The following is a 19632-nucleotide window of genomic DNA, read 5'->3' as shown; positions in this document are numbered from 1 at the left end:
ACCAACTGTTAGGATGGAGGAAACATCTGTACTGCAGATGCTCTGTAAGTAAACTCTTTGTGCGTTTCTAAAAACATCAGCTGAAAGAAATACAAGATAAAATATTAATCTTGGCTAAAAATGCTTCCTAATGTAAATATAAGGTTTATGAGAAAAAATAATGCAAATCATTTTGAAAGGTTGTGTAAATGATTTTGCAGACAGTTTTTAGGTTGTTATTTAAATTTTTTTAATAAACTTTAAATGCCTTGTTGTATCACAAACTCAAACCGACCTGATGTTCATTTCTCTTCAGTTCTGACCTCACTGCTGGGCAGCACAACAAACCAAGGTCAGTACACTTTATTGTCGAGATAGAACAGTTAGGTCGTGATCAAAACACAGCGTGTTTTTGCAGGACGGCTTGAGTAAAAAAAAAAAAAACTCCAACTCAGAGCAGAAAAGCCGCTGATTAATTTGTTGATTTTTGAGCAGTTTATCATTGAGATGCCAGATGCCTTATTTATCAAGGCATGCATAGACCAAGTTGTCAATGTGTGTATAAACTGTTTGTACAAACAATACATTTGGTATTCATCAAACCTGCACATAAACAACAATACATTTCACCTACATCTACATCTGCTGGCTCGTACCCACTCATTCACATACAGAAACTCCCCCAGAATACCAGATATGGTTAACCACATCCCTTTGAAACTCTGAGTAGCTTCAATGTAGAGATACTTGTGGGCAAAAGTAGAAAACAAGAAAGATAAAGATGAAAAGCATTGCATACAATGAGGTTAAGATATTGGAGCGTTCTGTGAGCAAACATGAAGGAAGGTTTCCCAGCTTAGATCAATTATTGCATGTACACACACAATAAGGCTGAGATACTGAAGCGTCCCAGGAGCATAAATTATTGCAAGAGTAAAGAGATGAGATGATTGTATTAGAGCAGTGGTTCCCAACCTGGGGTCCGGGCACCCCTTAGGGGGGCGGTAAAGATCACAGGGGGGGGCGCAAGTCTTTATCTGGTTTGAGGTTGAGGTAAAAAAAATATTTGCACATGTTAAACAAATTATTATAATACACTAGAATATATAATGTATACAAAAGTTGTAATAAAAACTATATATTTTTGTTTTTGCTTGAAATTGGAGGCAGGCTACTTAGTAAGCTAAACCTCCGGGACCTCTTAACCTGGGACCCTTGCTGTCATCAGGTCAGCTGCTAGCTGCTAGCTGTTAGCTGCTAGCTGCTATCATCCTCGTTTTTCCTGCCGCCACGGCATCACTTTTTTATGAATGAAACATGGCGGAGAAATGTAAAAGTCCTGATAACTGCTCTGTATCAAAAAAGAAAGTAAGGCTCTATCTCGAGAGTTACCTCAACTTTGGTTTCGGTGGGGGGGGGGGATCAGCTTTTCTTAGACATAAGTAGGGGTGCGCCAAGGAAAAAAGGTTGGGAACCACTGGCCTAGCCACTCATTCACATACAGAAACTCCCCCACAATACCAGATATGGTTAACCACATCCCTTTGATACTCTGAGTAGCTTCAATGTAGAAATACTTGTTGTGGGTGAAAGTAGAAAACGAGAAAGATAAAGATTAAAAACATTACACACAATAAGGTTGAGATACTGGAGCGTCCCAGGAGCATAAATGATTGCAAGAGTAAAGAGATGAGATGATTGTCTCAGAGAATCAATGTGAAGCATCAGAGTTCCCCTCACACTTTGTCCTCTACACAAACTGTAGCCAAAGGCAGTGATTGACCCATCAACTAGTTTTTTTAACTACTACTTCCTTTTGGGAGTTCATTCATCCAGATATTCACCGGACAGCTGATTCTCTCTACAGAGAAACCTCCGACCACAAGCCCTCCATTGAGCTCTCTTCTGCCTCCGACCTCAGTGTGATTGGATGATGACTATGATGTCACCAGAGAGCATCACTTCTGAACTGATCTGAAAAGAAGCTGAAATCTCTATAGATCAGAAACAGTTCCCCCCCTCCCCCCAGCCGTCTTAATAGAATTATGATTTAAACATATTCAATATGAAATAATTGCTTTGAGTTTGAATTGCTCCTTTACTGCCAGCCACAGCTATCTCTGTAACCCTGAATATTTAATATTTTAACAATAAAGCTTTTTTTTCTCTGTAGTAACTTTCTGTCTTTTACAGGGTTTGTATTTCAGTTCTCAGTTCAGTCAGTGTCTTTAACATCAGCTCCCTATCACTGCTGAGAGTGGGAATGAGACGCTCATTGTAAAAATGTGTTTGGATGAAAGCATCAGATCAGTAGGGATGGCTGACGCGAAACTGACGTTTCGCAGCTTTGTTGAGATCCCGAAGCGCAGATGTTTCGAAACACTGATCCGAAGCGCGATTCAAAACACCCATGTCACGTGACTACGGCTAAATGAAGCATCGGAGTGTTTCACGAGGGTTTCGACAGGTGGCATGGTCCGCCGAATCAGAGTTTGATTGACAGGGTCTGGAACAGACCACACAATCTCTTGGGGTTTTGTGAGAGGAGTTTGATTTTGAGATAGCAGATTTTTGGTGATATAGTGACAGTTATAGTGCGATTTGTTTAGTTATATTTAGGCTTGCATTTAAATTTACACATTGCCTGATAGGCTAGAGACAGACAGAGTATACATACAGTGACACATTAGTAAATGGATACATATATAGCTAGCTAGCTAGATTAAGATATATATATATATATATATATATATATATATACATATATAGATATATATATATACATATTTAGATATATAGATAGATAGATAGATAGATAGATAGATAGATAGATAGATAGATAGATGGATAGATAGACAGATTAAGATAGATAGATAGATAGATAGATAGACAGATTAAGATAGATAGATAGAAATGGAAGCTCCGTTTTCATTTTCATTCAGAGCCACAAATGTCAACATCAGGCCCATCATAATCAACATCAACACCAGTAGAAACACAGGACAGTTTATGGGAACGTTTTGATGATCGTATCCGTGAAACCAAGATGCTACAGCTGATGCCACAGTGGAAGTGAAGAAATACCTCAACTATGCGTTTTTGCCCAGAACTCATGATCCTCTAACTTACTGGAAAGAGAGAGCAGTAATCTTTCCTCATTTGTATGTCCTTGCTAAAAAATATCTTTGCATGCCAGCAACAAGTGTCCCTTGAAAGATGATTTTTTCAAAGGCTGGAGAAATTATCTGTAAAAAAAGAAGTAGACTAAGTCCTTCCACAGCAGAGAAATTAATATTTTGGAATAAAAATCTATAAAAAAGTGAGACATTGTGGCTTGATTTCTTTTATTAATATTAATTTATTTCCATGACCAAAAAAACATTATGCACAGTGAGGAGCCTACAAGCTTCACATATTTTTTTTAATGGCTCGTTGTCATGGTTGTTTCAGAGCAACACCTGCAAGTGACCACTAGGTGTCATCGTTGAGACGGGTGTCGGATTGTTTCGAAGCCTCGACACAATATGGCACATTTGCTTCAACTGTTTCATTGTTTCACGAAGCCTCGATCTGCCCACCACTACAGATCAGTTGAGTCAGACAGCCAGCAGGTGGCAGCACAGCACCTTCTCTTTCTTTACACATGCTCAGTTCAGCTCACAGTTCACTCTGTTGGCTCGCTCTTTAAATTGTTTTTCATCTTAACTTTCTAATTAATTCATCACTGAATTACAGAAATCTGAGGAGTATTTGGATATACGTGCAGTTTAGTGTCGCAAATTAGCCCTAACCCTAACACCTGTTAAACAGCACAGGTCGTTTAGCAGTTTCATAATTAATTAAGGACATTGTTTGGGGAATTTGCAACATTAAACTGCACATATTGCCTACAGAGTATTTGAATATTATATTCATGTAAAATTGGGTGAAAATGAACTCAGGTAAAAATAAAACTTAGGTCAGTCTGAAAGTACAAAACGATGTTGATTGTGTGTTCCGGTGATAAAATAAAGATCATTAACATGTCTAAACACACACATGACATCACACCACAGAGTGTCCAAACTCACACACACACACACACACACACACACAGCAGTGTTTGTTCTTAGTGCACACAGGCATACACACACACAACGCTACGTTTCCTAGCAACCTTCCTCTGAACAGTACCGTCCATCACAGAGAGCATGTTGTTGAACTCACCTGTCTGAACCTGAAGCATACCTGTCAAGTTTTGGATTTGAAAATAAGGGAAATTTTCCGGTGCCCACCTCGAGCAGTCCCACCACCCCAACCAAGCTCCAGTATCCCTTACATTTTAAGACAGGTGTACAAGAAAGCTAAAATCATCACTTGATGCAGAATGCTGAAAACATTTACAATTTATAACATTGCTTGTCTTTACATTTTATTTTCATTCCACACATTCTTTTCATTTCATATTGCTTTTCTTTTACAGTTTTTCTTTTAATTTCACATAACTTTTCTTTAGTGAGTTATTGTACAAATTTGTTGCAGACTTTGCATAAGACTGTTTTGAAGGAGTGTATTTGTGGGCTGGGCCAGAGTGGTTAATTTTACATGAGAGTAGAGCGCAAACAGTTCTGTTGTCTAACGTCCTCCTATTCTCTGTAACAATCTTTCGTACCATGCTAAACACCCTTTCTGAACTTGCATTGCTATGGGGAATGCATAGTAAAGCCTTCATAAGTTTTGGCAGCGTCCATCATCATCTGACCTCACACACTAACCTCGCGACAACAGCCACCTACAGTACCTGTAGTAGTCTACTGCAGGTGGCAGTTATCGCGAGGCAAGTAACAGAGCTCAGATTGGGAATGTTTTTTTTCTTTTTTTTACTCCACTCGGGTCCGGGGTATTATTATTTTTTAATAACGCAGGTTAAAATACGGGAGATTTACAGGAAAATACTAATACGAGAGGACGGCGGGAAAGAATGGTAAAATACGGGACTTTCCCGGCCAAAACGGGATACTTGACAGGTATGACCTGAAGTGGAGGATCATCCATCAGCATGTTAGCATTTAGCATATTAGCCACAACTAGCATGCACTTGTTGGTGAAGTAACATGGCAGCAGGTGTCTTCTTCTTCTTCTTGGTGCATTACCGCCACCATCTGGTGTGGAGGGTGGATCAGGATATCTAATGTAACAGGTGTAACAGTCTTTCACACAGGAAGACAGAAACAGACACAAAGCTGAAACAATACAAACTGTGAAACATATCTCAGAGAGAAATATTGTACTTTTTACTCCACTACATTCATCTGTTACAGCTGTAGTTACTAGTTACTTTACACATTAAGATTCCTGCACACAAAACACATTTAGTTTATAAAACCTGATTTAAAAAAAAAAAGTAAACTAGCCAACGATATAATGGCTACAAGTCTGGCTGAGATGATTAGACCATTAAACACACAACTGTTTTGATCCTTAAACTTTCTACAATGTTTTAATACTTTAACTACATTTTCCAAACTTGTAACTGAGTATTTTTACAGTGTGGTATTAGTACTTTTACTACACTAATATAATATAATATAATATAATAAGTGAGCAACAATTCCTCTGTTCACAGTCCACCCTGTGAACAGATATGAACCTCTCCACGGTCCATGGTCCTCTGCTGGACTCAGAGTGTTCCTGATAACTGTTCACCTCCATGTTCTTTCAAACAGCTGTCTACACTGTGCATGTGCAGCTGACAGCTACATGTTGCACTTTTACACTTAACTCTGCAATTTAACATGCAGCACGGTGCACTGTTATGCTAGTTGCTCAGAATATTTTCACAAATTACAACCTAAAAACATTAAGTGGAGCAAACTTAATAAGTCAGTAGATGCACATTACTTAATATACAAAACGTTCTTCAGAAGGAGTACCCCCCTATTCACTGGCATTAGTTTGCTCATGTGAAAGGTGGGATGAACTCTCTTGGTCTCTTGATCTTAGAGTGCTTTCACATCTGAGCATTTTGGTCTGTTTTACTGAACCCTGAGGCATTTGCTTGGATAGTCCAGTTGGTTTGGGGCTGTGTGAAAGCTTTTCGAACTCTGATGTGGACCAACAACCAAACTGTGGTCCCCCAGACAACGCAGGCCTGTCTCAAGCTCCTGGTTGAGTTGTTCTGATTGCTCATTTGTTTGAGTGTGGTATCAGGAGGATAGGCTGACTGACGGCCCGAGACCGGTGGAGACAATTTTGCACTTGGGACTATCAGGGAGTAATGGCACAATTGTATTGTCTGTATAGAGGCAGGGAAGTAGCTTTAGCCTTGTTAAAAACCTCTTTCAAATCTAGGTAACAGGAAGAAACATTATACAGGTCAGAGCAATCATTCTCCATGTGCCCCATGACTTCACCTTTCCCCAATGAATTTGTGGGTTTGTGATCTCAGCCACGGGTACCCCAAAATCAGGGGATGTTGGGAGGAAGTGAATACATGAAAGTCAGTGTCTCTGGATGTTACTTTTACCGGGGTGGTGTGTAAAATATCTGCCTGGATGATGTAGATTTTGTTTTCCGTGAATGGAAAGACTACTTGTTTAAGACAAAACTGTGATGATGTCTTTAATGCCTAGAGTATAACTCTTTCTTTAGTGACACTGAGGTGAATATCTGGTTTGCGTTTACTTAGTGATGGAACAATCATAATATATAATATTATACTGTATATATACAGTAAGTTAAAAAATAAAATCTTATGAATGACAAAGAGATAATACAGTATAATTCTTTTTAACTATAAATATGTCCAAGTATAACAGGACAAATATGCAGTGTGTGTCTTTGTGTTTCTCCCTGCAGCTGTTACCTGGAGAACAGGCGTGGTGTGTGTGTGTGTGTGTGTGTGTGTGTGTGTGTGTGTGTGTGTGTGTGTGTGTGTGTGTGTGTTTAAATCCCTGCTGTTTTGTACGACATTTAGCTCTTTGCAGAGATTCATATTAATCTCATCAACAGATTCTCAGGAAGTAGTATTCTCCATTCTTATATGATGTGTCAGCGTTAGTACTTCAACATAAAATCAAACAGGCGATCCTGTAGGCCGTTGTGCTCTAGCTACCTCAACCCTCCCAAATGTAAACCAGCTAGAAAAACACACCTGGACCAGCTGACACTGTCATCGATGTCAGTGAGCTGTGTTCTCTCTCTTCTCCTCTATTTATTTTAAAGTAACTAACAAAGACACAACAAGACAAACCCAGTATTGTTTAAGAAAATGCATTTACTTGTTACACCGCTTTGCATTGCGCACTATCTGAGTCGGATTACTGAAGGGAGAGAAAGGGTGAAGGGAGGAAACAGGAAGAGCTTACAGAGCTAACAGAGCTAATGGCTAACGATGGCTGACGATGTAGCTCCTTGGCTCATAGGCACCGATACTGTGGGTGCTCCGGGTGCACGTGTCCCAGACTGCCCAACCCGGTCTCACGCCAGGTCGTGTAATAGTCACGTTATTTTGATTTATTAATTTGTGTACAGGTCACGATTTTGACGTTTATTTCATGTACACGCAACGACTTTTGAACGTGTACAGGTTATGATTTTTGAACCTGTAACCTGCCACAATAATGGGACGGTTGTGGTTAGGCAAAAAATGAAAGGGAATGGAACCGCCACTCGCGGGGCGCGATCCCCGGTCTCCGGGGTGAAAGTCCTGTGTTTTTTGACCCATCCACCACCCCGACCAACTTCCCTACGCGGACTTTCGCCTTATCAATACTACTCGCTATCGTAATCGTACTGTTATCACGAAATGTGCCTCCCATTGAAATACATTGCTTTAAAAATTGTAAGCGCCACACGAAAAAAACGTCATTTACGTAACCTGTCCACGACTTAATAAATTCAATAACGTAACCGTATCACGTCCTGCCATGAGACCTGACTGGACTGCCAGTAGGATACATTCATTTAAAATTAAACATTGCAGTAAGTGGAGCGTCTGTCATAGTGTGATTGGTTATGTCGCTGTCAGTCCTGTGCTCCATATCCTATCCACCAATCACAGCGTCTCTCGGATGAAAATGCCTCTTTAGTGATTCTTAATTTCCCACGAAGCTGATCACGGTTATGTGTCAGTTAAACTTCTCATCTCCAATCCTATCTGTATTTGTGAGAAGTGGCGCTGTCCTGAGTTGAAAGCATACTTTACGGCGCTGGATACAGAGCACGGTCATCGTGCTCCGTCAGGTCAGCGGTAGTTGGTGGTAGTTACCCCAGAATAGGTGATTGTGCACTGGATACAGAGTACCGCGAGCGGCCGGTCGTGGTGCTCCATCAGGTCAGCGGTAGTTGGTGGTCAGTTAAACTTCTCATCTCCAATCTTAACTGTATTTGTGAGAAGTGGCGCTGTCCTGAGTTGAAAGCATACTTTACGGCTTTATTATCGAGTTAATGGGCGTGTGTGTTCCTGTCGGCCGCTGTCCATTTCCTAAGGTTCTGAAATGCAAACATTTTGACTACTTTTTTTAAAGTGCGTGCGCCTGTGAGCACCCACGGAGGAAAACATAAATCGGCGCCTATGCCTTTGCTAACTCACATTTACTTGGCCGGGCGATCTGGCTTGGGAGCAACAACCCGTTCATATTCCTTTGCCGTAAAATACAGAAGCCAAACAATCTTTGTTAAATCAGTATATTTTATCAAGTTATTGATTTTTTAGTAAGTAGCCATGTAATATACAAGATAATGGAGAGCAATCCAGTCATCCCTGGTCATGACCAGATCGCTCTACATTATCTCTCGGATACTTCATATACTTACATGTAAAACGGCTCCTACATTATTCATAAACTTTACAAAACCTGAAACTGTCTGTGTTTTAAACACAATCATCATAACAACAAAGGTCAGAAATAAAGTCTACATAAATCTTTTCACATTAAAAGCTGATATTTACCAGGAGCTGCTTCAGACAGAATGAGCAACAGGAGCAGAAATGGAGCCATGAGAGCTGAGAGAGTCTTTATCCGTTGCCGTCTTGTGTCCGTGAGTTTTAGTTTGAGGCTTAGCTATTTAATCAAATGTTGTTTAAGGTGGGTGGATCTAACAGCGCGGGTTACATCAGTACTTGGCAACACTCTGTGGTCGCAAGTCTGGAAACTTCTGAAATCCACCGACCTCTGTACACCTTGTTAGACCTGATTTGTATTCAAGAGCCGCCTTGAATCATCAACCAATCATTCAGAGCAGCAACAGACTGTAGATCCGACACGTAGGTCGTAGATCCGACCAGGCAATCTGATTGGTCACCAAGACATTTAGAAATTGCTCAATTACAGTAACTACATGAAAACTTCACTGTTGTTGTATGAAATGTTGTTTGTGTTTAGCCTACATCATCAGTTTCTATCATCTAATGTGAAACGAGAGGCTATATCAGTGAGTCGGGTATGGCTTTTTATACATTTTTGTGACAAAAAAATCTTCCCAGCCCTTGTCACATGACCAATTAATATTTTCTCATATCAGATATTTTGCCTTAAGAGCCCCTAGAAAATGTGTATTGTATTTGGATACACAATTTGTTGAAAATAAAAACAAGTGACATAATAATGAATGTAATTCAATGTGTTTTATTTATCAAAATGACATTGTGTTGTTCTATACTATCCAAGTTTTTCCTATACCGAGCAGAATTTCTTTGCTGTATTCTGATAAAATGCCCCCAGTGCCCCTATGACTGATTGTTGGCCCCCACTGAGCCACCCCACCCCACCCCAAAAAATCCTGGTATCACAGGCCCATCTTGAACTCCTGGTTGAGTTGATCTGCTCATTGGTTTGAGAGTGGTAACCGGACAATAGGCTGACTGACGGCCCTTTAGACTACCAGGGAGTCATCGTATTATTTACATTCAGGTGTCAGTTGTTTTTCATCCCAACATCTTCATTTAGTTTTTCTTCTCTCCACTTCATGTTGCACTGCCCTATTTTAAAATTGAATGTATCTGCTTCATGGGAACTAAACACAACTTGTTTTCTCATAGTGTGTGTAGAGGAAACCACATCACTGACCCACAGTCACAGAGGAAGGAGGAGGGTTTATGTGATGCTGTGACTATGAAGTGAACAAAGAGTAGACATCATTTCACCAACTGTTAGGATGGAGGACACATCTCTACTTCGGCTACTCCGTAAGTAGATTCTTTGTGCGTTTCTAAAAACATCAGCTGAAAGAAAGACAAAATTAAATGATTTTGTTTGGCAATAAATGCTTCTGAATGTAAATATAACAAGTTTATGACAAGAAATGTGGCGAGTCATTTTGAAATGTTGTGTACATGATTTTACAGACTGATTTTGTATTATTTCCATTTATTATTTAAACTTTAAATGTCTTGTTGTATCACAAACTCAAACTAACCTGAGGTCCATTTCTCTTCAGTTCTGACCTCACTGCTGAGCAGCACAACAAACCAAGGTCAGTAAACGTTTTTGTCTAGATAGAACAGTTAGGCCCCGATCCAAACGCAGAAGGTCAGTATAAACTCTGAGAACACTTTATATTAAAGTACACAGGGTTACAAATATTCAAACAGGGACAGGTTGATTTTGTCTGAATTCATTAGCTCAATAAAATGTTTTTAAACGAGCATTTTGTATATAGATTAGATTCTTAGAACTAATCTACTTGAAGTTTGTGACGTACTAAACCACACAGCTTCCCTTTTCTAAAGTTCCCTCTTCACATATAACCCTCGTGCTGTCTTTCCATCGACCATGCAACTTGTTTTCCTCTCGTAAAAGTAGAAAATGAACCCTATTTAAGATAGAGATAAGAGCCTGAAAGTCCAGACATCAATCTGAAAAGATTCTGGCATCGAGAAATGAAAGTCACCCATCACCAAGCATGCATTTGAAAATCTCACGGCACGCAATTGGATAACACTACGACCAATCACAACAATACACACGGAGCTAATTGGTAGATTAAACTCTTAGCTACCACAGGAGCTAACTGGTAGATTACAGTTTTTTCCAACTGCTTACACAAGTTTTCAAAACTATGTCTCCTTTTTTCAAAACTCTACACAAAATTCCTAAAACTGCACACACAAAATGCAAAATGCTTCACATCTCCTTCCAAATGAAACACTGCATTAAAAATGCCATAAACACATCTCAACATGAAGCATTTGCATCAAATGGCAAACACTTTTTTCATAATAGTAAATTTTTGGATATACCATGTACACACTGTTGTTCTAAATCTAAAGCTCTTTTGTCTTTCATAGGCTTATATCTACATTTACAATGTTCTCTAGAGAAAGTGACCTGCTGAGAGGGGGGAATTGTATGCACTTTGGGCAAAACAAAGTCCGATTGATTTGTAATGCTGAAATAGTCATTAGATAGTTGCATGCAGTATGGATGCCACTGTAAAGCTACTTAATCAAGATGGGCTTCTCTCATGGTCAATCTGTGGTTGATCACATGATGAATAAGTGTGGCCCTGATCTCATCAGAGATGGCTCTCCTTCTTCCTCTTCTTCCCTCCTCCCCCTCCTCCTTGTTGTTTTCCCCTGTCTCTCCCTCCTACTCCCCTTGGTCTGTCTATTGTTGGCATCCATCAGGGGCGTAGCACAAGACCCTGGGCCCTGCATAGGCAGTCCTGATGCCACCCCCCTGCCCCCCCCCCCGAAAAAAAAGTACCTTTACTTGCCAGCCTGTGTACTATGGTGTCTCTCTGATCATCTGTTAATTTATCTGGCCATAGTCCTGGATCCTCTGGCAAAAACTGTTCTACACTGCTCTGCCTACTTTCCAGTTCCTCAGCTCTCATTTCCACACTGTGCTCAGAGCTCCCTGCTGTCTTCACTCCCATCCTCCTCAATCACATCTTCTCTATCATCTTTCTCTATGAAGGATACATCTGATATTACAGTTTTTCTCAATTGCTTAAACACATTTCTTGAAACTATGCCTCGTATTCTCAAAACAGTAAACACAAATCCACAACGTCTCACCCAATTCACCAAACATCCTATTTTCAGGTCAAAATGAAGCACTATATCAAAACCATTAACTCTTGCTGAAAAACCAAACTTTGACCTCAGACGGGACACAAGCTGTCACAACATACACACTAAAACTTCATTTTACACACTGGTGTAATAAATTCAAAACGACATTTCCAAAACTGTTAAGTTATGTTGCCACAAACCTTTTCAGACACAATCAATGGTTACATTGGCACATTTTATTCATTACTGTATTACAGTACTACACAGTAAAAAAAAAAAAAAAAAATAAAGAATTATTCTGCATCAGCATCCCGTCTTTGCTCTGGGTCAGGCCAGAGAATCTCGTCCACATCACAGGCTATATTGGCCCTAGCCAGGCAGCGGGGGTAAAATCCTCTTGCATGCCTGATTCACCCCTGGCACGCATCTACTGATATGTCTAGGCAGGCTTCTTCCATGGCCTGAAGGAGGTGAACACGCATATAAGGTTCTCGGTCATACACTTTCCACTGCCATGACGAAAAAAACTCCTCTATTGGGTTAAGAAATGGAGAGTATGCAGGCAGAAAGAAGTTGGAAAATATTGGGTTAACCCAATATTTTCCAACCTCTTTCTGATATCTGTAAACCAGTCACGAACCAGAGCAGCGCGATGGAAGCTGACGTTATCCCAAACAACAACATAGTGAGGGTGCTCTGGTTGTGCTGGTTCCCTGTGGTCCAGCTGGAACATATGCTCTCTTAGACCGTCAAGGAATGCAAGAAGGAGCATAGTATTATAGGGTCTTAGACTAGCATGGCGGTGGAGTACCCCTCGTTGGCTGATGGCTGCGCACATCGTGACATTCCCTCCACGCTGACCAGGGACATTTACAATAGCCCGATGGCCGATTATATTCCTCCCCCTTCTCCTTCATCAAAAGTCATACCTGAACATATTCCACTCGTTGGTCTTTTACCCTGTCAGAGTTTCGTTCAAAAGGGACGCGGTACACCTGTTTCATCCGGAACCGATGCTTTCGGAGGATGCGATCAATTATGGAAAGTCTGATGGAATTTATTCCTTGAAAATGATTATTATCCTCAATCACTCTCCTTTGAATCTCTCGCAGGCGGATTACATTATTGGCAATGACCATGTTTACAAGCTCCCTCTCTTGCTCCTCTGAGAAAAGCCTTAGCCTCCCACCACCAGATGGTCGTCTCTGTATCCTACAAAAATAGAAGCACGCATTACTGTAAATTTGATGGATTTATTTAGTGTTACAGAAGCATAGTACAACAGTGCATGTGATGTCAAAGCACAGAGTACAGTACTCAAAAGTTACTGTACAGAGCAGTCGTACTGTAAGTACACCTGTTTTCCTCCCTGAAGGTTCTGATGATGGAGGCGACGGTGAAGCAACTAAAATTAGGCTGGACTCGTTGCCCAGCCTCCCTCAAGGTCATACCATGGACAAGAACATGGTCCACTAAAGTGGCTCGAATTTCATCCGAGACTGCTTGTCTCCTTGCCCTTACTCCTCCTCCACCTCGTCTTTCACCACGTCCTCCTCTTCTACCTCGTCCTTCACCATGTCTTCCTCCTCTCCCTCCTCGCCTTCCTCCTTTACCACGTCCTCGTCCTCCTCCTTCTCCTTCACCACGTCCTCCTCCTTCTCCTCCTCCTCTTCCTCCTCGACCATGTCCTCTTCCTCTTCCTCTTCCTCTCCCTCCTCGACCGTCATTTCTCTGTGGATCCATTGTTCCAAAACTCAATGAACTGACTCTGGCCATTTTATCTATCTATTGAAAGTTCTGATTGGTGTGTGATCAATTTTGACTCGTAGTGTTTCCACCTGGGTAATTGTGTGCTAATTGAGCTTCAGCTGTGCTGACTTGAGTGAGCAATATTGAATGCTGTGCTTTCTAAATGACAACATGGTATAGGCAATGAGAAATTGAGGGATTTGTGTGTAGAGTTTTGCAGTAACAGTTCAACAAATCTGACTCATGTGTCAAAACCAGGGAATAGTGTTTATAGTTTAGTGAAATGGGTGTGCTTTTTGAAAAATGGCGTTATGGTTTTGAAATTTTAGTTCAAAAGCCTGGTTATAGTGTTTAAGCAATTGAGAAAAACTGTAACCTCTTATACTAATTGTAACCTAATATAATAAAACACACTAAGATGTTAGTGTTACTTAACACCTTTCAGCCAAAAGATGTTAGTGTTACTTAACACCTTTCAGCCAAAATGGCTAAAGATGGTTTGCTTACATTTTGATATAAGCTCACCTTGTCTCAAATCCAAAGAGGAGGATGAGGGGTCTGTTGCTACTCCACTCCCTGGTGTGACAGTTTCTGAAACTGAAGGCCTTGTGTTTCACAATGTTAACATATGCTTCTACTGAATCTGACATAACTATAATGTTGACATGATATTTATCTACTGATGAGCTACCAAGATACCTATAACACTAATTAGCCTATTATTGCTAATTATATACATTATAGCCTATTAATTTAAAATTAAACATGTTTTAAATTAGGCTATTACAATGGTGTGTTATATGCACACACCATTGTTAGCGTAGTTTATTTATTTAGCCTTTACTTCAGATTACATTGATAACCAAATTATCATTTGAAAGTGTATGTTCTGCTCTTTCAATGGGTTGTCTCAGTTCGTTTTTAGCACTAACGGTCGCGGAGATATTCAAGCAGTTTAGCACCATGGATTTCATTTTCTAGTTTGTGCTCACCTTTCTTTGAAAAGAAGTCAGTTACCAATTGTTTCCCCTCATTTTGTTTTCTCTCCTCCTGTCTTTCCTTTCTTTTTGGTAACCTGATTTGGCTTTCTTTGAGGATTTCTACAGCAGAAGTTTGCGCTCCACCAGATGCTCAACTGAACTACCATAAACAAAAATGCGTGCAGATGGACTAAACCATTTGGCGCATTAGCAAGGTGGGACCTTAGATAGTCTTTTTTGTATACAAAATGTAGTCAGTCAATCAACCAAGTTATTCAGCCAGTACACTAACTTTACATTTCATCTGACATGCATTATGAAATTTAATTAGGAAATGAAAATATTCAGGTGAAATAAAATATATTCCAGACTTTTCAAGGGCCCTCTCTCCCCATGGGCCCCGGTAATCAGTATTGGTTTTACCCCCAGTCCAACGCCCCTGGCATCCATTGTTAAAAACAGGTAATCTGACCTTTGACCTATGGATAGGCCTATACTAAAGCAGTGATTGGTTAGTGTTCAGTTATGACATAATGTGTTCGCAAATGTGAGGAGTGTGTGTGTGTGTGTGCCCTGGTGAAAAAGTGTAGCATTTTGATTGGTTGTGTTTAGAAAAGAAAACCAAGTCACTTCTTGTTAGATTTTTGTGTCTTAGGTAGAGAATTGTGTGTAATGTTTTGAAAAAAGTGTTTTTTGCAATTGAAAACTGAGTGAAAGGCTGAGAAATAGCTTATGGTTTTGGAGATTTGCTGTGTAGTTTTGTACTTTGAGTGAGAGGTTTCAAAAATTTAGTGACATGAAAAGATTTTGTGTGTAAGCAGTTGGAAAAAACTGTAAACTCTTAGCTACCAGAGGAGCTAACTGGTAGATTAGACTCTTAGCTAACAGAGGATCTAACTGGTAGATTAGACTCTTAGCTAACAGAGGATCTAACTGGTAGATTAAACTCTTAGCTACCAGAGGAGCTAACTGGTAGATTAAACTCTTAGCTACCAGCAGAGCTAACTGGTAGATTAAACTCTTAGCTACCAGCGGAGCTAACTGGTAGATTAAACTCTTAGCTACCAGAGGAGCTAACTGGTAGATTAAACTCTTAGCTACCAGCAGAGCTAACTGGTAGATTAAACTCTTAGCTACCAGAGGAGCTAACTGGTAGATTAAACTCTTAGCTACCAGAGGAGCTAACTGGTAGATTAAACTCTTAGCTACCAGAGGAGCTAACTGGTAGATTAAACTCTTAGCTACCAGCAGATCTAACTGGTAGATTAAACTCTTAGCTACCAGAGGAGCTAACTGGTAGATTAAACTCTTAGCTACCAGAGGAGCTAACTGGTAGATTAAACTCTTAGCTACCAGCAGAGCTAACTGGTAGATTAAACTCTTAGCTACCAGAGGAGCTAACTGGTAGATTAAACTGTCGTCATCCTATATCAGATACAGCGATGTGATTGGTGCAGCTCGGCAGCAAGGGCATAGTTAATGAACATCATTAGTGAATGCTAGAGAGACTCGCTGGGCAAATTCAAATTGTGCTCTCGCGACAACTCTGGATTTCCAGCGTTTCGACAAAATAGTTATGATTTAAGGGATAATCATGATTGTCAACAAGTCCAGATATGTGTTGTCTTCCCATCGACCAACAAGTGATTGTGTGTGTCTGTGTGTGTGTGTCTGTGTGTGTGTGTGTGTGTGTGTGTGTGTGTGTGCATGCATGCGTGTGTGTGTATGTGTGAGTGTGTGTGTGTGCGTGTGTGAGTGTGTATGTGAGTGTGTGTGCATGCGTGCGTATGTGCGTGTCTGTGTTTGTGTGTGTGCATGTGTGTGCGTGTCTGTATGTTTGTGTGTGCGTGTGTGAGTGTGTGTGTGTGTGTGCCTGTGTTGTGTGTGTGTGTGTGTGTGTGTGTCTGTATGTGTGTCTGTCTGCTTTTTTTTTTTTTTTTTTGTTTTTTTTTTTTTTTTTTTTTTTTTTTTTTTTTTTTTTTTTTTTTTTTTTTTTTTTTTTTTTTTTTTTTTTTTTTTTTTTTTTTTTTTTTTTTTTTTTTTTTTTTTTTTTTGTGTGTTTTGTGTGTGTGTGTGTGTGTGTGTGTGTGTGTGTGTGTGTGTGTGTGTGTGTTTGCATGTGTTTGTGTGTGTTTGTGTGTGTGTGTGCTCATCATCACATAATTTAGGACACAAACATTAGAAAACAAGTTTGGGTTTCAGACTTCCTTCTCTGGGTCATTTAGTGTTTTCTAAACCCTCCTCCCTCCAGTCTCTCTGACTGTGAGTCCCAGCAGATCTCAGATGTTTGAAGAACAGTCTGTCTCTCTGAGCTGTGAGGAGGACGACAGCTCTGCTGGATGGACTCTGAGGAGGAACACGAGTGATGAAACCAGAGCTGAGTGTGAAGATGGCTGGGGAATATATTTTGGTTCTATCTGTATCACCTTCATGTTCTCATCGGACAGTGGAGTTTACTGGTGTGACTCCAGAGAGGGAGCAACCAGTAACATCATCAACATCACTGTCACTGGTAAGATCAGACTGTGGAGTCAGTATTGATGAAGCTGTGTGTGAATGGATGACATGCTGTAGTTTGTCTCTGTGTTGAGGTGGACCAGTGATCCTGCAGAGTCCTGTCCTCCCTGTGATGGAGGGAGAAGACCTCACTCTGACCTGTAAAACAAAGAAGTCCTCCAACCTCCCAGCTGGTTTCTATAAAGATGGCTCCTTCATCAGGACTGAGCCTGCAGGTCACATGACCATCCACCATGTTTCCAGGTCTGATGAAGGCCTCTACAAGTGCAGCATCAGCAGTGTTGGAGAGTCTCCACCCAGCTGGGTCTCTGTCACAGATGAGGAGGTTACCTTTGATTTCAGGAGTTCATTCATCCAGATATTCACCTGACAGCTGATTCTCTCTACAGAGAAACCAATGACCACAAGCCCTCCTTCGAGCTCTCTGCCCCCTGACACAACCTCAGCTCCGCCCCCGACTTCAGACACTCTGTTCTGTCATCACATTGTTAGCTTCATTGTTTAAAATGTTCAGAAAAGGTTGTCCCGTAACGCTGACACAACGTTTAAGAGAAGGAAGTGACAACAGCTGCAGAGAAACTGTAGTTAAAGGGTTAACGTCAGAGGTTATTGTATGAAGCTGCAGCGTGTTAGAAAAGCAGAATAAACTGGTGTTAAAGCTGGAAGACGCTGAGAGTATTTAGTGTGGACTCCATCTTCTCTGAGCTCACAGTTGTTCTGTCTGTCTGCAGTAAAAGCTCAAACTAACCTGAGGTCCATTTCTCTTCAGTTCTGACCTCACTGCTGAGCAGCACAACAAACCAAGGTCAGTATAAACTCTGAGAACACTTTATATTAAAGTACACAGGGTTACACATATTCAAACAGGGACGGGTTGATTTTGTCTGACTTCATTAGCTCAATAAAATGTTTTCAATTGAGCATTTTGTTCATTTCCTGAAAAACAACGAATTTGAACATACAAGGTTTACGCCCGGCAGAGATGATATGTTCCCCTTTCTATACTTAGATTCTTAGAACTAATCTACTTGAAGTTAGTGACGTATTAAACCACACAGCTTCTCTTTTCTAAAGTTCCCTCTTCACACTTAACCCTTGTGTTGTCTTCCCGTCGACCATGCAACTTGTTTTCCTCTCGTAAAAGTAGAATGAACCCTATTTAAGATAGAGATAAGAGCCTGGAAATCCATGCATTTGAAACTCTCAGTGCATGCAGTTGGATAACACTACGAACAATCACAACAATACACAGGGTGATGTATCCAGAACCCCATTAGGAGCTAACTGGTAGATTAAACTCTTAGCTACCAGAGGAGCTAACTGGTAGATTAAATTCTTAGCTACCAGAGGAGCTAACTGGTAGATTAAACTCTTAGCTACCAGAGGAGCTAACTGGTAGATTAAACTCTTAGCTACCAGAGGAGCTAACTGGTAGATTAATCTCTTAGCTACCAGAGGAGCTAACTGGTAGATTAAACTCTTAGCTATCAGAGTAGCTAACTGGTAGATTAAACTCTTAGTTACCAGCGGAGCTAACTGGTAGATCAAACTGTTGTCATCCTATATCAGATACAGCGATGTGATTGGTGCAGCTCGGCTACAAGGGCATAGTTACTGAATGCCAGAAGGACTCGCTGAGCAAATTCAAATTGTGCTCTGTGTGTCTGTGTGTGCGTGTTCAGTTTATGTGTGTGTGTGTGTCTGTCTAGGTGTGTCTGTCTGAGTGCCTGCCTTTGTGTTTGTGTCTGTATGTTTGCGTTCAGTGTGTGTGTGTGTTTGTGTTCAGCGTGTGTGTGTCTGTGTGTGTCTGTCTATGTGTGTCTGTCTGCTTGCGCGCGTGCGTGCGTGTGTGTGTGTGTGTGTGTGTGTGTGTGTGTGTGTGTGTGTGTGTGTGTGTGTGTGTGTGTGTGTGTGTGTGTGCGTGTGCGTGTGCTCATCATCACATAATTTAGGACACAAACATTAGGAAACAAGTTTGGGTTTCAGACTTCTCTTCTCGGGGTCATTCAGTGTTTTCTAAACCCTCCTCCCTCCAGCCTCTCTGACTGTGAGTCTCAGCAGATCTCAGATGTTTGAAGGACAGTCTGTGTCTCTGAGCTGTGAGGAGGACGACAGCTCTGCTGGATGGACTCTGAGGAGGAACATTAGTTATGAAACCAGAGCTGAGTGTGGAGATGACTGGGGAAGATATTTTGGTTCTATCTGTATCATCCTCTACGTGTTCTCATCGGACGGTGGAGTTTACTGGTGTGAGTCCAGAGAGGGAGCAACCAGTAACAGCATCACCATCACTGTCACTGGTAAGATCAGACTGTGGAGTCAGTATTGATGAAGCTGTGTGTGAATGGATGACATGCTGTAGTTTGTCTCTGTGTTGAGGTGGACCAGTGATCCTGCAGAGTCCTGTCC

The 19632-nt window shown here is 40.8% G+C and overlaps 1 protein-coding gene across 4 annotated transcripts in view; it reads left to right on the top strand.

Annotated features, from left to right (window-relative positions):
* LOC120572840 (killer cell immunoglobulin-like receptor 2DS1) overlaps positions 1-19632 on the top strand; it is a 38891-nt gene continuing 19259 nt past the window's right edge. Inside the window, exons 1-3 of one of the 4 annotated variants that reach the window (XR_005641499.1) lie at positions 13-44; positions 10399-10434; positions 19260-19276. Coding sequence is in view for 1 of the 4 variants with exons in the window: in XM_039822325.1 (XP_039678259.1) it covers positions 14-44; positions 10399-10434 (67 nt within the window). In the remaining 3 variants the exon portion in view is untranslated. Of the gene's footprint in view, positions 45-10398; positions 10435-17848; positions 18029-19259; positions 19366-19632 lie in introns of those variants that run through there. The other 3 variants (XR_005641498.1, XM_039822325.1, XR_005641497.1) reach the window with 3 other exon arrangements.

This window comes from Perca fluviatilis, chromosome 14 (assembly GCF_010015445.1).
Source record: "Perca fluviatilis chromosome 14, GENO_Pfluv_1.0, whole genome shotgun sequence".
Classification (NCBI taxonomy): domain Eukaryota; kingdom Metazoa; phylum Chordata; class Actinopteri; order Perciformes; family Percidae; genus Perca; species Perca fluviatilis.
Note: the sequence above shows the minus strand (reverse complement) of the source record. Positions and strands in the feature narration are given on the sequence as shown.